At 43.3% G+C, this 20,049-nt stretch overlaps 1 protein-coding gene across 3 annotated transcripts in view; it reads right to left on the reverse strand.

Moving 5' to 3' along the window:
• The window catches only part of ARL6 (ARF like GTPase 6), a 42,608-nt gene extending 26,205 nt beyond the window's left edge, over positions 1-16,403 (reverse strand). For 2 of the 3 annotated variants that reach the window (XM_072138515.1, XM_072138513.1), the window contains exons 1-5: positions 16,251-16,403; positions 13,468-13,606; positions 8,707-8,768; positions 5,556-5,624; positions 2,612-2,706 (exon numbers count right to left, since the gene is read on the reverse strand). In XM_072138515.1, the coding sequence (XP_071994616.1) occupies positions 2,612-2,706; positions 5,556-5,624; positions 8,707-8,768; positions 13,468-13,590 (349 nt within the window). In that variant the 5' untranslated portion in view covers positions 13,591-13,606; positions 16,251-16,403. Of the gene's footprint in view, positions 1-2,611; positions 2,707-5,555; positions 5,625-8,706; positions 8,769-13,467; positions 13,702-16,250 lie in introns of those variants that run through there. The other variant, XM_072138514.1, reaches the window with a different exon arrangement.
• Positions 16,404-20,049: the final 3,646 nt, after the last annotated feature.

Consider the following 20,049-nt stretch of genomic DNA (forward strand, 5'->3'; position numbering starts at 1 on the left):
CTATTACAATGAATGCAATGTCTTTTTTTTTTGTAAATGTTTTTATAATTTTAACATATTAAACTTTCTGTGGGTTGGTTCCCTCACCAAACAAAGGTTGTTTTGGATGATCAAGCCCTTGGAGGGAGGGTAGAAAGTAATGTCTTATATATGGTGGCCAGGCATCTAAGACTATGACTTTCTATACCAATGCATAGTCACAAAAGCATCTTAAAAGGTCATCTACCACTAGGATGAAGGATTGTAAAGCAAGCCCACTTTAATGCTTGTGTGCCCCCTCCCACCTCCACTGGTATGATCTGCTCTTCTTTTAGCTTCAAATGCCCATGTTTTTACAAACAGATACATTTAAAATGATGCAAATGAGTCTGAGGGGTTCTGGGCTCAGATGTTAATGGAGCCTGGAGCCCCTTAGGCTCATATGCATTATTTTAAAAGCCTTTTTTTAATTAAAAACAAGGGCATAGGAAGCTTAAAGAAGAGCGGATCCTGCCAGAGGGGGCACACACCAGTGTGTCAATGTGCTTGGTTTACAAACCTTCATCCCAGTGGTAGATGGCCTTTTAGGGATTTTCCAGGATCTATCCTTGGGACAGATCATCTATTTTAGTCCGACGGGGGCCAATCAATTGATCAGCACTGGGAGTACAAAGTGCACTGGACATAGTGGCTGAGCTTGTTTACCGCATCTTTACTGAATAAGAGCTGAGTTGCAATAAGTGGGCACAGTCTCGATGCAATGTATGGGGCATCTGCTTCCGAACTTTGTGCGTTTGCCTTAGTAAAATATACTAAATAGTCTAAAACACCAAAATAAACTACAACCAATGTATTAGGATATGTCCAATGTGAATTTTAAGTAAAATGTATGATATTTGTTCATGATATGCGACTGTTTACTCAGGACTCCAAGGCTGCCGATACCAGGAGATTGATGTGGATGTCAAGCGAAAGATACATAAAAATACTCAAAAAGCTAAATAATCGTCCCAAGTTTTTGTACATTGAAGGGCATGAACCACAATGGATATTTAGTCCCTAGTCAAAGAATAAGGAGTCTGATCACTTGAGGCTCCATCACTGGATATGTTGATGATTTATATAGAGTGATCTAAGCCCCCTGTTTTCCTATAACATGGCTACAAGAAGAAGGACTTTGTATGGAGCAGTCCTACAACATGGACCTTTCCATCCCAAGCAAATATGTACAACCATTCTGGGCTGAAGGAGATGTTCAACTCTTCTACTGACCCCATTCTAGTGAAGGTTGGGGTCATATAAAACATACAGAAAGGAACTATCCCTGCGAGAGTGTCCAGTGTCTGACAACTCCTATAGGGTGTTTGCATAAAGTGTGACATAGTGAATATGAAATCCATACCATTAGCATAGTGCAGCAATGGTTTCGCTACAATAAAATGGCAGCCAGTCCCTAGTGTTGGCTAATAAAGCCTTTGCGTATTGAAGTGTGTAATGCCAATACTTAGAATTGCTTTTGGATATTATAAAGTATTTATAAAGAGGCAGCGAGGGAAGACAAACAGGCACAAAGAAATTAAGTTCTCAGGTTCACAAGTCGGTCTTGTCGATTTTTCTGAGCCTCTAATTAATAATTCCATTGTTTTAGCTAAATTTTGGAAAAAGCTGCAAAAAAATGGGTAAATATGTCACAAAGGTTGAGAAATAGAGGAAACTATTCATTACAAATCGAAAGGCAGGGAGAACGACAAAGGGAAAAAAAAAAAGAATGGTCACAAAGAAGGACAAAAAGCTTCTTCCCCGTCTGTTGCTGGAGAAGTGATCAACCTTCATCAGTAGATACGTCATGTCAGTATCATTTGTGCTATATGCTGATCTGTGCTGCGCTGTATAAGGGGAATCATTATTTTGCACATCAAGTCCATTAGACATCCACATTCAGCGGACCCTTAGTCTCTTGTTTGTGGTCCACCTGTGCAACTATAAAAAAAAAAAAAAAAAGACTGCCTAAGCCATAAACTTCGGCAGGTATAGGTCCTACTCTATTATTTGTGACCAGGACAATAAGCTCAGTCATGCAATTCACGCCAGTCGCAGCATTGGAGAGGGTAGTAGCAAGGGGCGTGCATAATTAGCAGCCCGGAGCGCCGGACATCTTGTCCACACACGCTGTGCTGCTTTTTATAACTTTTTTTTCTCTAGCTGCCAAGACTAGCGATGGACAGCGCCGGGATCAAGATGAAGAGGAGCAGAGGTGTTTTTTTTTGTGCCTTTTGGGTAGTTTTTCATGGTTTTAAGTATTAGGTGCAGGTGGTCAACTCCCTTTAAACTTGCCATACCACACACCTGTCCTGCACTGCACAGTATGACATGACACTAGGATGTGTAGCTTCTATAGATACATCATGACTTCACATAGTCTAGCACTGAGGTGGAATGTATTGCAGTCACAGCCGAAGAGACCGAGATTAAAATCAGTCAAGAAAGACTTTCGGTATTTGAACTGCTGACATATATCATTGGAGCCGAGTGCTCTTCAGTAGCAGCCGTCAGCGGCGCTGACAAGACGAGTTTCTCTAAAGTGTCTGATGAGAATAAAGGGGGGGGGGAGGGGGACACACAGCAATCTTACCTGCGTGATTTAAAAGGGTCTCCAGTTCTTCTTTAGCCACAACCATTCTCAGCTTGTCACTGCTGTCAATGACAAAAATAATAGCCTGGCCTTCTCTGCAACACGGAAAGACGGGAAACAGATTTATTGTCCAGAATATCATTCATGGAAAGAACAGGTAGAGAACAAGCAGGTCTGATGTGTATCGCTCCCATTAACCATCTCACCCCAGAGATACTTATTTCATAAGAGCGTCTTGAAAGTGCACAGTCAGTAAGTCGTAAACCACTTATTGACTTCTGAGATCATTACTCCTCCACACATAGAACAGAGCATGGCTGTAAATATACTCTATGTATCACATCTCATCTGTTCTGTATCTGCCACTAATTAAAGGGGCTGTCTACTTTCAGCAATTCATTGTTATTGTTTGTGGAATGAAAAGTTATATGATTTTTCAATATAATTTGTGTATTAATTCCTCACGGTTTTCCAGATCTCTGGTTGTTGTTATTCTATGGGAAGCTTCATGGTTTACTTCCTGTGGATATAAACCGATCCCTGGTCATGTGATGTCACACAGGTGCACGGCTCGTTACATCCCTGGTCATACGATGTCTCACAGGTGCACTGCTCTTTATATAACGGGTTAGGTGATGTCAATCATGTGCACGGCTCGTTATATCCCTGGTCATGTGATGTCACCCAGGTGCACGGCTCGTTATATCCCTGGTCATGTGATGTCACACAGGTGCACGGCTCGTTATATATCCCTGGTCATGTGATGTCTCACTGCTGCACGGCTTGTTATATTCCTGCTCACGTGATGTCACACAGGTGCACGGCTCATTGTATACCTGGTCATGTGATGTCACACAGGTGCACGGCTCTTTATATCCCTGGTCATGTGATGTCACAGAGGTGCCAGGCTCTTTATATCCCTGGTCATATGAGTTCACACAGGTGCACGGGTCCTTATGTCCCTGGTTATGTGAGGTCACACAGGTACACAGGTCCTTATATCCCTGGTTATGTGGGGTCACACAGGTGCATGGCTCGTTGTATCACAGAATGTATCAGACCTGTGTGATATAAAGAGCTGTGCACCTGTGTGGCATCACATGATGAGGGATATATGAGCCACGCACCCATGAGACATCACATGACCAGGGATCAATATTTGTCGCTTGTCTGAAGCAACGTTCTTAAGGCTGTCTATAAGGCCGATGGAAAAATCTTAGCCTAAATTCTCCACCATTCCATGGCAGGGGTTATACATGTATTATAGGACGTCCTCTTCATTGATACATGACATGACATCAATGTGGCTTCATATTACTACTCATACAATCCTACATGAATAAGGCTGATATGTATCCTCAGAAGGAAATCAGTAGGATGTCTGTATGTTTCCAGAGATACTTCCTTAGTTTATTTTTTACTATTGTTTCTTCCAAGTGACATTTATGATTAAAGTAAACAAGAGCAGATATTTAACCTTCAGAAGCGTAAGCTCCACTAGACATTTTTATGATTCCGGAGACACTTGCTGTCATAGAAATACAGCCGAGGAGAGGTTCGGCCTTTTCAAGTGCTCACAGATAAGATCTGATAGCTGTAAATCAGTTTCCTACACTTGGATGTGTTTGGATTTTGACACTTATGGAGATAGTGATGTCGGTGCTTGGAGGGAAGAAGAATACAAGTAGCACTAGATCTGGGCATGATCGGGCTTGTAATGGAAGATAATGTAGGAGTAATATAGAAAGTCACACTCATTTACAAGTCCCTCCATATGGGAATGGATTTTTGGACATTGATGTCCTATGTTTCTAGTCCAATGCCATATATAGTAAATATTAATGTCCAAGGCGTGTAAGTCTAGGATCACATCTACGTCGGAGACTAGATTAGGGGTCCATTTAAAATCCTACAATCAAGACTTTTTCCCCTTGCAAGATAATGGAACACCTAAATGGAAGTCCAGCAAACTCCCTCTATTGAAATTTTTTTGGTTGGTACCCAGAGGAGTGTAATGCGTAAAAGGGGTTTTCCTCTACCTCTTAGTTCCAGGTCAGCACCTATGGTTCTGTTGAAAGTGTCCAAATTAAAGGCCTGGCTTCGGGCAATCATTGGTCTCCTTGGATCATGGGATGAAACATAAGAGGAAATGCGGTCCCATGTTTCAAGCAGGCTACTGATTGGCCAAACCTGGCCCCATGACTCCAAGAACTTCTGGCTAAAAAGTCACAAAGACCAGAAGTAACAGCAGAAATGCTGGAAACTGTGGGTTTCTATGGATTGTAAAAGACCCCTTTAAAGTATAGAGCTCCTGGAGTACACATCCGATCAAGCACACTACCAGATATGGTATGGTGGCTGTGCTAGGTATTGGAGCTCAGACTACTCATATCCAGAGACTCCTTGTACACTACGTGTACTGTTCTCAGGCCCCGTGAGTGGTTGTTTCCGCCCGGTGTGTCATTGGTGGGTGAGCTCAAGTGCCATAGACAATAGAAGACAGTTGGCTCATACAAAGGGCCGTGCAATCCACGACCAGGGGCATGAGCCCATAGAAGTAAAGGGGGACGTGTTCCTGCCACTAAAAATAGACGCCCATCACACTCCTACCTTTCACGTTTGTGTGCATGAGCGCTTAGGCATACTTCTTTCTTCTTCCTTATAAAACCTACAGCTGGAGGAAATTTGTCTGCCCAAATACTTATCTTTTATTAAGCAAATTTGTAGCATTTATTTCTGCAGCTAGGCACCTAAAACATCATAATAACTATAATTTCTAGATAAAAAAAGAGATGGGAAGTACAAGTCTAAAGCAATAATGTAAAATAGGAAATTATAAGACAATAAAAACACAAGGACTTTTAATTTTTGTTTTCTAGTGGAGGGGGGGGGTGGTAAGTGAATTCATGATTTATACAATATCATATTTAATAAGATTACTTACTTGTAATAGTGTTCCCAGAGATTCCTATATCTCCCCTGTCCAGACATGTCGAAAACTGTGAATGACAAGCTAGAAGAGAATAACATAGTGTCAGTATAAGATATAACACTGTGTGGTCATCAATATTAGAGGCTGTCGAGGTCCGGGCGGTGGGGGGCTGCCATCTGCATTACAGCTCATTCCCCGCAGTGACATGTATATGGATCCACGGGAGGCTGTAAATTCTGCCATGTGTTAATCCTACACAAACTGTACCACCAATATCTGTATATCATCTACTTGCTGCAGGGGAACATCTGCAACCCATCAATTTCCAGGATTGGTCATGGTCCCATGTGGGTATTTGCTTTTTCACATGTGTGTGTATGGTGTATGTTAAAAGACAGATTACAAGTATTATATCTGAAGAGTAAAAGAAAAAATACTAAATGGTATAAAATATTTAATTAATGTTTAATTAAGAATCCAATGGCTCAAGGCTATGATTATTTTTGGGTCACTTCTGACTTTATTTTCCTCAATAAGTGAAGAGAAAACTGACCGTCACCATTATGTGTCAGGAAGTCAGAGGGGGATGGGGCTAATAATTTGTCAAGGGGGCCAGGGCTTTGGTAATAGTAAAAAAGAACACTTACTTAGCCTGCTTCAACTTCCTGGTTCCAGCAGCGCTCTGGTACTTTAGGTCCTGTATCTGGGGTCACAGGACCCGCCTTATCCAATGAGTGGCCGCAGGGGACAACACAGGAAGTGAAGGCCCCTGGAAAACAGACGTGATGTCCCACGTATGAGGAGGACACATTAGATAAAGTGGGACCCTTTGGAACTTCAGGTTTGCTACAGGAAACTAGAAGTATCAGAGAAATGCAGGAACTGAGGATCAGAGGGGGGTTAAGAATTTGTATTTTCTTACCCCAGCTCTGGCACCCTGGGGGCTTCCATATTCATAGAATATCCATTGGGGGAGATTTATCAGAAGCGTCTCAGATCAGAGCTCAGCTTTTTATTTTCCCACAACTGTTTATAAAACTAAAGCTGAGCTCAGATTGGTTTCCACAAGCAACTGGAACAGTTTTACCTCAGACATTTCTAATAAATCTCCCCCCTAAGTACTATTACCAGGTTAGGCCTCTTTCACTCAATCCCGATCGCCCACTGATGAAATATATCAGCGGGGGCGGGTCTTGATTCCTCAAAAATTTCTTCCATATTCATAGAAAAATCATAGGGGGAAATGTATCAGAAGCGTTTGGAATCAGGTTTTACCTCAGCCACTTCTAATAAATCTCCCCCAAAGACTCCTGTTACCAGGATAGGCCTCTTTCACTCGTTCCCAACCACCCATTGAGAAAGACGTCCGCAGCGCGGATATCGAGTCTGCAGCAATGTCTTTCAACGTTGCTGGAGTTTTCTTCTGCTGCTGCGTTAAACACGGGAACAGGACGGGGTCTCTGGCTGTCAGAGGCAGCTGGAGACCCAAGGGAGAAGTATTTTATTACCACTTCTTCCTTCTCCACTCCTCACTGCATCGCGGTCACGTGATCACCAGTTCTGTAGGGGTAAATCACAGCTACGCACTATTCTCTATGGGGACATGGGGGAGCCAGAAAAAGTACTCCTGATGACAGGTTCCCTTTAAGGCCTGGTGAGAAGGGGGTTAATTAACCATTGGGCCTTACAGCAAATGCCTCTGCTTTGTCTGCTGTATACAGTCGGGCTCATTTACTAAGGATCCGCACTATTTCCAGAAAATCTGACGTTTCCGATGTGCGCTGTGTTTAGATGAGCTTTTTGGCTCACGCGATGGGATTGTGTCGCTATCACGCCGGCTTTCACGCAAATCGGGGGGGGCGGGCCTGGCGGACGATCCAACGGATTCGGACTACGCGTGGGATTTAACTAGTCAAATTGTGTCGCAAGACATGCAATTACAAGCACCAGGAAGAAGAAGGTGAACTCTGTCGGACCTGAACGGGGAAGCGACACATGCAGGAAATTGGGTGCACGAGCTACGTGAATTGCATCACAACGCAGGATCGTTGGACAGTCCGGATCATGGATAGCGCGCAGGACGGGTAAGTAAATGTGCCCCATTGTGCTCTTGTACAGCCAAATAGTTAAAAAGGACATTGCACAACCCCCACCAATTATTTGCATCCTTTAGTAGTTACTATAGGAAACAGATAAAGTCCTAAAATTTGACAGTCTTGACATAACAGAGACCTGCCTAATTTCTAGAAAAGCTACTTAATTTTTTTACATAACCCTCATTTAAAAGATGACATATCCCATATTATTACATCGCCTCCCCTTCCTGTCCCTGTTACTAGACCTCAAGGTGCGGTACTACATTGCAAGGTAGATACGTGACGCGCAATTATCACTCGCATCTTCACGACGGTCGAGAATTGTGGGCATTTCCTTCGGCCAATTCCCTTTGGAAATGATAATTTGGTTCTCTGAACGTCATCAGTGATGACAAACGGACATATGAATGGTATTGTGTATATTAGGAGCCCGTCTTGGGGCAGTAATAGAGAGGCCTCTCCCGTGACCGCGCTTCATTCATCTCTAGTCTTATGCCTGCACCTCTCAGCATGCGTCACTTTTTTCTGATGGAGGTGACATCACATGTTTTCTATAATTTTATTTATTGGTAATTTTTTTTATTTCTTTTGTGCTGCTCTGGTTGACGCGCTGTATATTAACACTAAAGCAGCTGTGCTCCTGCCTCGTGTTTATGGCTAAAATACTTAACAATCTAACAAGAGTTTTCTTGTCCCTCCGAGAGCGAGCATTCATGGATATCTGGAGCTGTAAATTAATATTTAACAACACATGAATTATCAGCGCACCACCTGGGAGGCAATTCATTTGTTGGCATCGTTCGAGGATGTTGTTAGTTAATGGATCTGCAGCGCGAGCATAAAGGAAGCGATGAACATCTGGTCAAACAAGAAATTAGTTTTTTAAAGGAGAACTCGGCTTCGATTCTGAGCATGAGCCGAACGTAAAACGATGAAAAGCAGAGATAGACGTTCACATTATTTTACGCAACATATTAAAAGAAGCGCCAGCCCACAGGTACTGAATGTTAGTGCAATCTAACCCCATGGAACCCACATCAGTATGGAGAAGATTTTTGGAACAATACCTGGACGTCTTGAACTTTTCTATGCTGAATCCAATAGTCGGGACGATATCTTGTGTCTGAGCCTTAAAAGCAAAGGAAAACCCAAAAGGTAAATGCCAGCATGTACCCAACAGTACAAAACTACAATATTTCCAGGCCAAAAACAAGCTTATATATAGTATAGATTGCGTAGATCTGAAGTTTTCAACACACTGATCCATAGGTCCCCAATTACATAACAGGGACTAATTGTTTTTTCCCTCCAGTTTTTTCCTAAAGTTCATTTATTTTTCACCTTCTAGCCATTGGGCAACATGTATCTCTGATGAATATATCTGTACACATAGATATGTATGGCTATACAGTTACATACTTTATGCCAGAGGAGCACATTGAACAATATTCCCGAATTCATACAGTACCCCCGAGGTAATGAGAACAGAGCCTGAAACATCCAGAAGCCTCATGAATGTAGGGGATCTCATTGTTTCCTTGACATGGACAAAGTTCAGGTTTTTCTCCGGCTCAAACACACAAACTGCACAGACCCAGTAGTGCGGATTCCCACCTCATCTGGGGTAAGTCACATAATCAATGTTTTGTAATCCAGCTCACTCAGGTCCCGGCATATGTGGTGATTACATTTCTTTTTATTTTGTCAGTTTAAAAAGGATACACGTTTCGGTCGTGAACATGATTAGGGACATGTTCACGTCCGAAACACGTTGGTGTAAGAGGCGAATGATGTATCCCATGAAATAAACAAATTTTATCACCACATATGCCGGGACCTCAATGAGCTGGATTACAAAACATTGATTATCTGTGACATGGACACATTTACTTACCCGTCCTGTTCGCTCACCGAAGATCGCGTGCCCGATATCCTGCATGTGTCGCTTCCTCTCTCAGGTCCGACGGAGTTCATCTTCTTCTTGTTATAGAGCAGGTGGAGCTGATTAGATTGTACATAGTGTCCTATCTGCAGGCAGCATGTTATAGAGCAGGTGGAGCTGAGCAGATTGTACATAGTGTCCTATCTGCAGGCAGCATGTTATAGAGCAGGTGGAGCTGATTAGATTGTACATAGTTTCCTATCTGCAGGCAGCATGTTATAGAGCAGGAGGAGCTGAGCAGATTGTACATAGTGTCCTATCTGCAGGCAGCATGTTATAGAGCAGGTGGAGCTGATTAGATTGTACATAGTTTCCTATCTGCAGGCAGCATGTTATAGAGCAGGAGGAGCTGAGCAGATTGTACATAGTGTCCTATCTGCAGGCAGCATGTTATAGAGCAGGTGGAGCTGATTAGATTGTACATAGTTTCCTATCTGCAGGCAGCATGTTATAGAGCAGGAGGAGCTGAGAAGATTGTACAAAGTGTCCTATCTGCAGGCAGCATGTTATGGAGCAGGAGGAGATGAGTTTTGTGGAAAAGTGTTCAGGATGACTTGCAATTTACTCACCTATACTTTGCATTGTCTGTATCAGTGTGTGCACACAGTAGGAGGTGGTCAATAACTTTGTGTGGGTGGAGTAATCAGGACTCCCCTTGTCAATCATTGTGTGTGGGCAAACTAATCCTGACTCACTGTCAATCACTTTGCGGGGTTGAGGTAATCAGGACTTACTGTCAATTACTGTGTGCAGGGTTGAGGTAAACAGGACTCTCACTATCTTTCCTAGGAATCCTGTGAAGATTAACTTTATTTTTTACTAAAATATCTTCTTCCAGATTATATGAACCTACATGTCTCTCCTGTTATCATATGCTACTTTCATACAGCGCAGCAGAAATCACCAGACCGGTTTTACATTAAAGGGGTTTTTATAAAATCATAGCAGTCAAGTCTGTTTGGAGGATCGAGGTTGAATTCAAGTTACCCAACTATTTATGCAAAAAAACTCTAAAAAAAAAACAAAAAAAAAAACAGCAATTCCTGTGAGGCCGAAAATCTTTGTAAATCTAAGGTGAACGTACTCGAGCCACCTTCCTCCTCAGTTTACTTCACCAAATCGCTGCAACTTTGTTTTTCCTTTGTTTGCTGTTATTACCGTTTGCTGGCGGAGTAATTAGAGACACTGCTGGGAAATTAGGGCATTAAAATGGTAAAACGAGAAACTTTATTTTACTGTCTGGGTCCCGCGGGAGGACGCGATCAAGAAATGTCTACATCTCGTCACAGGCGGTGGGCAGAGGTTACTTGTACGGAGAAGCCGGTCTCTGGAGGATTCATCAGCAGCAGCAGCGCACCGCCATGCCCGCGCCGTAAACAAGGCGCCAAGATGCCAGGGATGACATTAGCACAGTACACGTCTCTTTGCTTTTATGCCCTGATAACTTCTCGTCGGTTTCATTACTTTGTGCTCCGACATTTCCGCTACTGAATTGCTTTAATGCGTTAAGGCAAGTTTAAACTTTCGATGCTCCCCGTGTAATCTTGCGCGAGCTCTTGAGGGTGAAACTCCGGGCAGATTTTTATAATTACAAAAAATGGACTTACCAAAGTCGCTGAGAGTGTCGGCTCCAGGTTTCAGTAGGCCCCTGGGCGACAGAGCCTCAATAGGCCCCTTTGCAGTGAAGTCACGTGGCAGCATTACAAATTCAGAAACTAAAACAAAATCCTGTTCCCTTAAAGTTTTTTCGTTCCAAACAGCCCCTCACGGTTATTTTATATAAGCCCCCCTCACACCCTATGGACTCATTAGATACAGCCCCCTTTACCCCCACATATTCCTTACATACAGCCCCTACTCCCCACCCAGGAGCTCCTGGCTCAGACACTTGCCCAGATATGCCCAGTGCTGGTGCCGGCCCAGGTCACTGAACACGGCAGGGATGTTAATTCTTTTACGATGGTCCCTCAAATGCAATTTGTCAAGATGCCTGGTCTACTATGGAGCTTTAACACTACTGGGAAATTGGAATTTCAATAGTAATTTGACTTTCCATAACCCGTGACAGCACCAGAGAGAGGGAGGATCCAGTCCTCAAGCGCTGTGTTACTACTGTCGTACCCCTGCATGGCCACTATACAGTGGATGGAGTCTCTCCACTGTACAACTTCGAAAAGTTAATGGGTGGGATTGTCGTGCAGCTGTACTGAAGAAATCCAGTCCCCTCTGTCACTCATCAATGACACCTGAACAGTTTGGCAACTCAGCGCACTGTGCTGTGCTGTGACTGAAGAGCTGGATCTCTTCAGAACATGATTCTCATCCTGTACTGCAGATCTGTGCTTAGATACATTGATCCCGGTTCTACTTCCCATTATTCTGTAATTCTTCCATCATATATATAAGCATCAGGAATGTTTTATAGGTGCCCATACACATTAGATGGATGTCAGATGAACCTGGGATAAAAAATGTTGAGGGAAATAAAAGGTCAGGTAAGTTGGATTCCTGATCCTTCGTCCTCACATGAGATAAGTCACTACTGGGTGACTGGTTTACACCCCTCTTACACCTGCTTTCAGTGAACATTCAGAATAGGAAGCAAGGAGGAAACTTTGAGGTGTAAAGTCTAATGCTTTATTCTGCCTCCAAGGACAGGTCCTTTTCCACTGTGGTTTAAGGTCCCGAATTAACAAGTATGAGGGCTGTACATGGAGATAAACAAAAAAACTAACTTTTATACTCACCTCAGGGTGATGCCACACATGGCGTTTTGAACCCGTTTCTGGTTTGTTTTTAAGCAGTCCGTTAAAAAACACATCCATTTTTGAAAAACGCATGCGTTTTTTTAAAGATCCTGCACCGACGCCTCCTCTCGTGATGAACACAGTGCAGCTAGTATAGCGCCCCGGCTTCATGGGGCATGTGCCGTACTTATGCCGTTTTCGCCATGAAGCCGAGGTGTTCTACGCCGAGTGCAACGCGCAGGTGCTGAAGGGAATGAAGAAGCGGGCGAATATAAAGTTTATTATTATTATTTTTTAAATATATGATCCTGCTTAAAAAAATCATTTAAAACAATTTGGGACACTAAACCACCTGCCCATTAGGATCCCTTTAAGAGAACCATGTGTGCAAAATATGATATCTATGTTCCTGATAGATTTGGTGCATCTTTCCTAAAATCTGTCCATTTGTTCAAAAGTTATGGCTCCCGGAAGATCATATGGTAACGAGTAGCCAAGGGGGTGGGAACCTTCTCTGGGGTCTTGTCTCTGTGCGCTGTATACAAAGAAAAGGTTCCCGCCCCCTTGGCTAGAATAAACTAAACCGTACCTCTTGGGAGATGTAGCTTTGACACAGATGGACCAATTTAAAAAAAAAATCACAAACATCAAATTGATCTTGGGCACAGGAGGCAGCTCGTTCTGTACTGTGTAAGTTGTGAGGGGTCCACAATCACGAGAGCAAGGGGTTCTCACTTATGGCTGAGCGCGAATCCTGCCGTTCCACTTAGTCATATGGGAGTGTTGGAAATTGCTGAGCACAGAGCTTAGTTATCTCCTACATTCTCATTTACTGTCTACAAGAGTGCCAGAGATAGAAGAGCGCTGTGTTCAGCAATTTCTGTTGCTCCTATACTTTTGAAAGGAGCAGCAGGAAACATGTTTAATTAGCCGCTCCACCTATTAATGACTGGGGCGGGGGGTGGTCTCAGCAGTCGATCGTATTGTTATCCCCTATCCTGTGGACTTGGTCAAACCGCTTTAAAGATGACAGAGCTATGGGAAGGTGATATCTTGCAGTCCCACAAAAGCGAGAGTACAGCAGGTTGACACATAAAGTGTTTTCCATTTAACAGTAATAGCAAAGGCATAGGACTTACATTGGCAGGCTTCAGCTTGTTGATGATGGTGGTCTTACCACTGTTATCCAACCCCAGACATAAGACGTGCACTTCCTTCTTCTTCAGGCCCAGCCATCCTGCCAGCCGATCAAACAGGCCCATGCTCCTCACGCTGACCCTGGCATGAAGAATTTACAGAATAATGAAGTTGTCCCTGTAACATCACACGGCGCACATGAAGCCATGACAGCTGCCGGCCGCGTAAGCCTCTTATACTAAAGAGTCTGTAATGAAGAGTGACAGGAGGGAGGAGCTGCGTCCATTGCATAAGCTATATAAGAGAACTCATACAACCCCTGAGAATGGAAGGCCTTATTCACACAAAAGGATTTATCATCCATTTGGCTTTCGGGGAAAAATAGAGCATAAACGCTTTTATTATGGATCAGACATATGGACATTTATCCACTTAAAGGAAATCTACCATCAAAATCCATCATGATAAAGCAGGGACATTACTCATAGATCCAGGCACCGTGACTGTGGTAATCTTCTTATATTTGTTATACCTTTATCTAATAAGCCAAAAAGGCTCTGGGGGTGTTACCAAAGCCTTTCCGTGCTGTAGCTACACAAGCGGTTACACAGTCTCAACCTCCCCCTCTGCACTTCCCCCTCCCTCTGTCTGATTTAATTCCTCACAGCAGCAGAGGACGGTTCATCACATGGTGGGAGGGCGGAGTGCTCCTGCACAGTGTAACAGCGTGTGAAGCTGAAGTACGCAGGGGCTCTGGTAACACCCCACCCCCTCCATAGCACTTCTGGCTCATTAGTAGAATTTAAAAGTATATTTTAGAAGGACAAATATAAGAAGATAACCACAGTCACAGTCCCTGGATCTATGAGTAAGAGCCCCTGGTTTATCATGATGGATTTTAATAGTTGATTTCCTGTAAAAGATATTTCTAGGATTGCTTGATAAAAAAAGTTTCCTAAATAGCTCCGTTACTTCCGGTTTTTAGTCATGTGTCCGTCCAGAAGTTCTGTGGGTCGTGTGATGCATTGTGTGATCTCCTTGGACCTTAGGATGTCACTTCCTTTATTGTCCCCCGTTCTGTAGAGGCCTCTCATTGGCTGAAGAGGGTCCCGCGTTACCCCAGAACTTCCAGCTAGTCATGGGGCTGGAAAGCAGAAAAATCGCACAAGAACTGTAGCAGGACAATTATGACTCTATAGCTCTTGTGCGCAGGGCCCTCGTTCCTGCCTTGTCATCTGTTATTGCTCTGTTTACGCCCCTCATGATTTGTACAGCGCTGCTGAATATGACAGCGCTATAAAAAAGAAAAAAAGATTTATTTATTTTATTTTGCCACTCCTGCCCGAGAAGGCTTTACCAGAATTCCCGGAAAACCCATTTAACCTCTTAAATGCTAATGCTGACCACAAAATCTGCTTGGTTAGAAAGAAGGAGGAGGTTTTCCTCTTTCATCATATTAGCGCCAATATAATGTGATCATTAAAGCCCTAAACTCTCTGCATACATAAAGGGGCTTATTTACTAAGGGTCCGTGGCCGCACTTTCGTTGGATTTTTTGACATTTTCGGGATTTGCGCGGCTGTAATAGGTATTTAACTGGGGATTGTGTCTCACACAATCGGATTTTAGCGCAGCTGCACTGACTTTCATGCAACAGAAATCAGGGGGCATGCCGATTCGGACTGAGTGCGGGATTTAAATTACAAATTGTGTCGTTAGCCCAAGCACTTACATGCACCACTAAAAAGATGGTGAACTCTGTCGGACCTGAGCGGGGAAGCGACACATGCAGGATATCGGGCGCACAATCTTAGTGAATCGCGGCACAGTGCATGATCGTCAGACCATGCACTTTCGGGGAACGCGTTAGGACAGGTAAGTGAATGTGCACCCGTGTATACTGTATTAGCGATTCGACCATTGTGTGAGATTTTAGAATAAAACTTTACCAATATCTCTTTTATTTAAGCGTTTTTAAGGCGTTTAAGTAGTAAATCATAAAAAAAACCTATAACATATAGATATATACTGTATAGATTATCACTACAGAACATAGCATAAAGCTCTATACAGGCAGTACCCGGGTTACATACAATATAGGGTCTGTAGGTTTGTTCTTAAGTTGAATTTGTATGTAAGTCGGAACTGTATATTTTGTCATTGTAATCCCAGCCAGAACTTTTTTGGTCTCTGTGACAATTGGATTTTAAAAATGTTGGGTTGTCATAAGAACCAGAATTAATAATAAAGCTTCATTACAGACACCTGTGATAACTGTTATAGCTGATCATTGTAGCCTGGGGCTAATGTACAATAAATTACCAATATCCAGAGGTCCGTTTGTAACTAGGGGTCGTATGTAAGTCGAGTGTTCTTAAGTAGGGGACCGCCTGTACAATGTATAGGGAGCGCCATAGAACTGCATACAAAAAAGTTTAGATGTATTAGAAATGAAACTGAATTGTATGATTACAAAATATTAGATGATGGCCCCCACACATAAAAACAAACCACAAACATGTAACAGGCCGGGCCTGAGGGGGTTAAGGATGGAGCAGTGACGTCACTGACATTGCAGTTACTATTAGGCTTTATCGGAAGGTTCCATTAGAGACTTTATTAGAGGGGTGTGCGGACAATTTGCAGTCACTGTCATTTACAGTACGGGGGGGGCATCACAAGGGGCTCAGGCTGATTTATTAGTAACTAACGCACAAAAGACGCACGGGGCGCTATATATCGCACCGACCCTTTCCTGCGTCTCCCGCTGTGCCAGGGTACATACCTGTCAATAATCCGGGTGTGTGCCCCCGCACCTGATATACAGTCGGACCCCGCAGTGTACACCGGAAGCGGCGGGCTCTATGGTAACCAGGCAAACACTTTCCTGCGGCCCAGAGACACGCCCCCTCTGACGACGGCGAACCACCGATCATATAAGAATCGTCCAATGGCGGTTCCGCTTTCTTCTGGACGTCGCTAATGCAATGTGATGTGGTCACATGATGCGGTATGTGACAGGGTGCAGTAAAAAATGGATTATAAAGATCTTTTCCCGGCACCGTGACTGTGGTCTCTTCTTATGTTTGTTATCAATATGCTCCTTCGTTCAAAAATCAACATTTAAAATTATGTTAATTAGCCATTTGGGTTCTGGGTGTGTTACTAGAGCCCCTCTGTGCGTCAATGTCTGTAAGTTCTACTAATAGTCGTGTGAATATCCAAATAAATAGTGCACTAATATCATCTGTACCTACAAAGAAGGGCATATGCAGAATTCTATAGTTTCATCTTTTACTCCTCTCTTCCCAGAAGCCAGAACTTTTAGATCTTTTGATTTATATATCATATGAGGGCTTGTTTTCTGTGACACAAACTGTACTATTTGGTGGCACCATTTATTATTCTGTACTGGGAAGATGGAAAACAAAATTTGAAATGCAGTAAAATTGTTGTCATGAATTTGCTTTTTACAACTTTCTATGTGTGATCCAAATAACACGTCCCCTTTATTCTTTCAGTATAATCACTGAGATCCTAAATTTAGGCTACATTAACAGGGCCTTATGGGGGATGTATATACATTGTATATGTCACCCATAGACGGCAAAGGGTGCATGGCGCCATACAGGAGCGGTACGGTGAAGCACACGTGCGGAACCATACCATTCCGTAGCTGGGAGAAAGACAGGACATTTCCTATGTTTCCCCATATTACGACGCCTTGCACCATTTATCTGTATGGAAGGCAGTGTTCACCCCCACCTCCTCACCCTGGTGCGGACGCGTGCCCACCGTGCTACAGTATGATGAGCACACATCGTGTGAATGTAGACTTATATAGTTTTTTATAGCTTAAAAAAATGTCAAAAGTTTAGCGGAAAAAAAAACCTTTCATCAGGGGTGTTCCTAGTGTAGCGAAAGATATTGGGCACGGGCCCCGATGCATATGTACCAAATTTTCTGAAGTGCCCACTCCTGTACATAACCCCCTCACATGTTCTTGCACCAACAATAACTGTACCTATACAGTTACAGAAAACACAGGCGAAATCCTCCCTATTCCATTCACTGAATGCGGGTGACATGTCCTCGCATTGTACCTGTTCTCTATCTTCTCCATTAGGCCCGGCAGATCCATGTCTCTTCTTTCAGCAGCGTGTCGTACATGTGTGGTTAAATTTATAGATTTAGATAGTCCTAGGACCACTTTATGGTCGGACCTGTAGACTTAATTCATATATTTACAGTTGTTGCTTAGGAAGCAACACAGGAGGTCCTTGTGACCCGTTAAAATTTAACTTTTACTTCGATATTCCTTAAAAACAGGATCACAATATTATCATGTATATGAGCCTTGACATAAAGAAACGCATTAAAAGAATATGGCGGATGTGGAGATAAATCTCAATTGATATAGTATGCTGGTACAATAAGCTGGTGGGGCAGTATGACTCGCTAAGGGGTGCTACTAAACCGATATACTATCGGGATGGACAATTGTAAAGTGATCGCTGAGAACAGCTGCATACCTTTCTGCGGTGGTGTGTGCCAAATTGTCTCTATAGGATATACCTATTCACCTCTGGGGACTAGTATATTTACACACCACAGACAATAGCATACTTGATTTTAAGCTAAATCACACCATCCACACAACACATTCATACATTGATAGTCGTTGGCATGTATTACTGGACTAATGGTCTCTGCAGAGCGACCCTAAGTCCTAAATGAGTCTCCAAATAGATCGCCATCAATTAAAATTAGGCTCAGACAGCCCCCCCGACATGTTTCGCCATTGACATGGCGTCCTCAGGGGGTATCGGGGCTGAAAAGGTTAACCACAAACACATCTTTTGTTTTTCAGTTTCCTCTTGTCCCTACATCTCGGTCCCCCACAGTGTCCTCCTGCTGCCCCTAAAACTATGTAACAGTGCTTTGTACCAGTATCAGTATACACATGATACTTCCTGTAAAATTCCCCCCATTCCAGGCCCTACACCGTAAAAAGCCCTCTTCAAGATTTCTGCACCGTAAAATACCGCCTTCCCTCAGTGTGGTACCCACAATTTATAACACGGGACATTGTGGCAGTCCTGATTACTGTCCTGATTTTGGCTCCCAAACTTAGTAATGACCCACGAGCATTAAATTCCACTTTCCTGATTAGCCACATTTTATATTGAACCTACTAATTACCTGTACTAGTATATGGTCCCATACATTACATTATTCCTCACCCATTGTGCCAAATGTCACATAAATGTGGCCTGATTATGTGTTATAATGCCACCCACTTAAAGGGGTTATCCGGGTTTAAAAAATTACTGAGGGCAGGGCTGGGATGGGCTAATTAAACATAATAAACAAGTACTTACCTCCTCTGGCACCGCCGATGTCCCGCGCCGCGGTCCCTTCGATCCGTGCCCCTGTTTGTTTACAGGGGCACAGAAGCCGCGCACAGGGAACTTCCGGTCCGCGATGTGGCCGGCTCCTCCCATCCGTTCCTATCTCTCAGCGCTGTATACAAACCGGCGCACAGAGGAGACGGGCTCTGGCGTGGGACATTGGCAGCGACGGATGAGGTAAGTACATGTTTATTATGTTTAAATAGGCCTCCCCAGCCTGGCCCTTAGTAATTTTTAAGACCCAGATAACCCCTTTAATTCTCTCTCACTGTGACCCCTAACACTAAAGAATCCCCCTCAAAGACCCTTCAATTTACGTTAATGCCCCCTGTTCACAGTTATGTCCCTTTATAAAGAAATGCCCACACTGTTTACTAATAAACAAAAAAAAAATCACTAATACTCACCTCTCCTTATCTTCTGTGCAGGACGATTGGCGGTGACGTCATCACATCGCGTCTCCTGCTCCCGGCTGCTGTATTGATCTTCATGAAGCAGGAGACACAGTGTAGTTACATTATCGCGTTCCCTGGTCTGAGTAGTGCTAAGCGGAGTTGACGGCTCCATACAACATTACACTACCTATCTCTGTCTGTGTCCGGACAGCGGGAACAGTGAAGTGCTGATCCGGCCATCTTTTGACCAGGCGACACCCTGCCTTTCACTATTATGGTTGAAAAAAGACGCATGTCAGTTAACCGAGATAGGAAAGGGATGGGGAAGGAATGTAGCCATATACAATTCTATATAATTATTTAACTATCAATGTTATTTTATTGAAAAGGGCATCTAGACCCTTCTTGAATCTTTCTGCTGTTGCTGCTGAGACAAGCCCGTCAAGTCATATTTTTCACCATCACACTTTTTATTTTAGTCGACACGGTAACTCTCTAGTAACTCTGATTTCATAATGATTTTTACCAAATAGTCATATGTGATTTTTCCTTTAAAAATAAACAGAGCGTTGCCCATATTGTGATCCTTGCCCATTTATTTCCATTGTTATGGCATTTTCTATTCTGAAGCTACTTGTTAGAAATCTTTCTCAGCAGCAGTGAAGTGGGCAGAGACTAACTCTTCCTTTTTATGCCCGGAAGCCAAGTCAAATTTAGGCCTCATTCACACGACCGTGAGGGGGACAGTGATCTGGTCGCATGATTTGCGACCAGATCA

The sequence above is a fragment of the Engystomops pustulosus genome, chromosome 2 (genome assembly GCF_040894005.1).
Source record: "Engystomops pustulosus chromosome 2, aEngPut4.maternal, whole genome shotgun sequence".
Classification (NCBI taxonomy): Eukaryota; Metazoa; Chordata; class Amphibia; order Anura; family Leptodactylidae; genus Engystomops; species Engystomops pustulosus.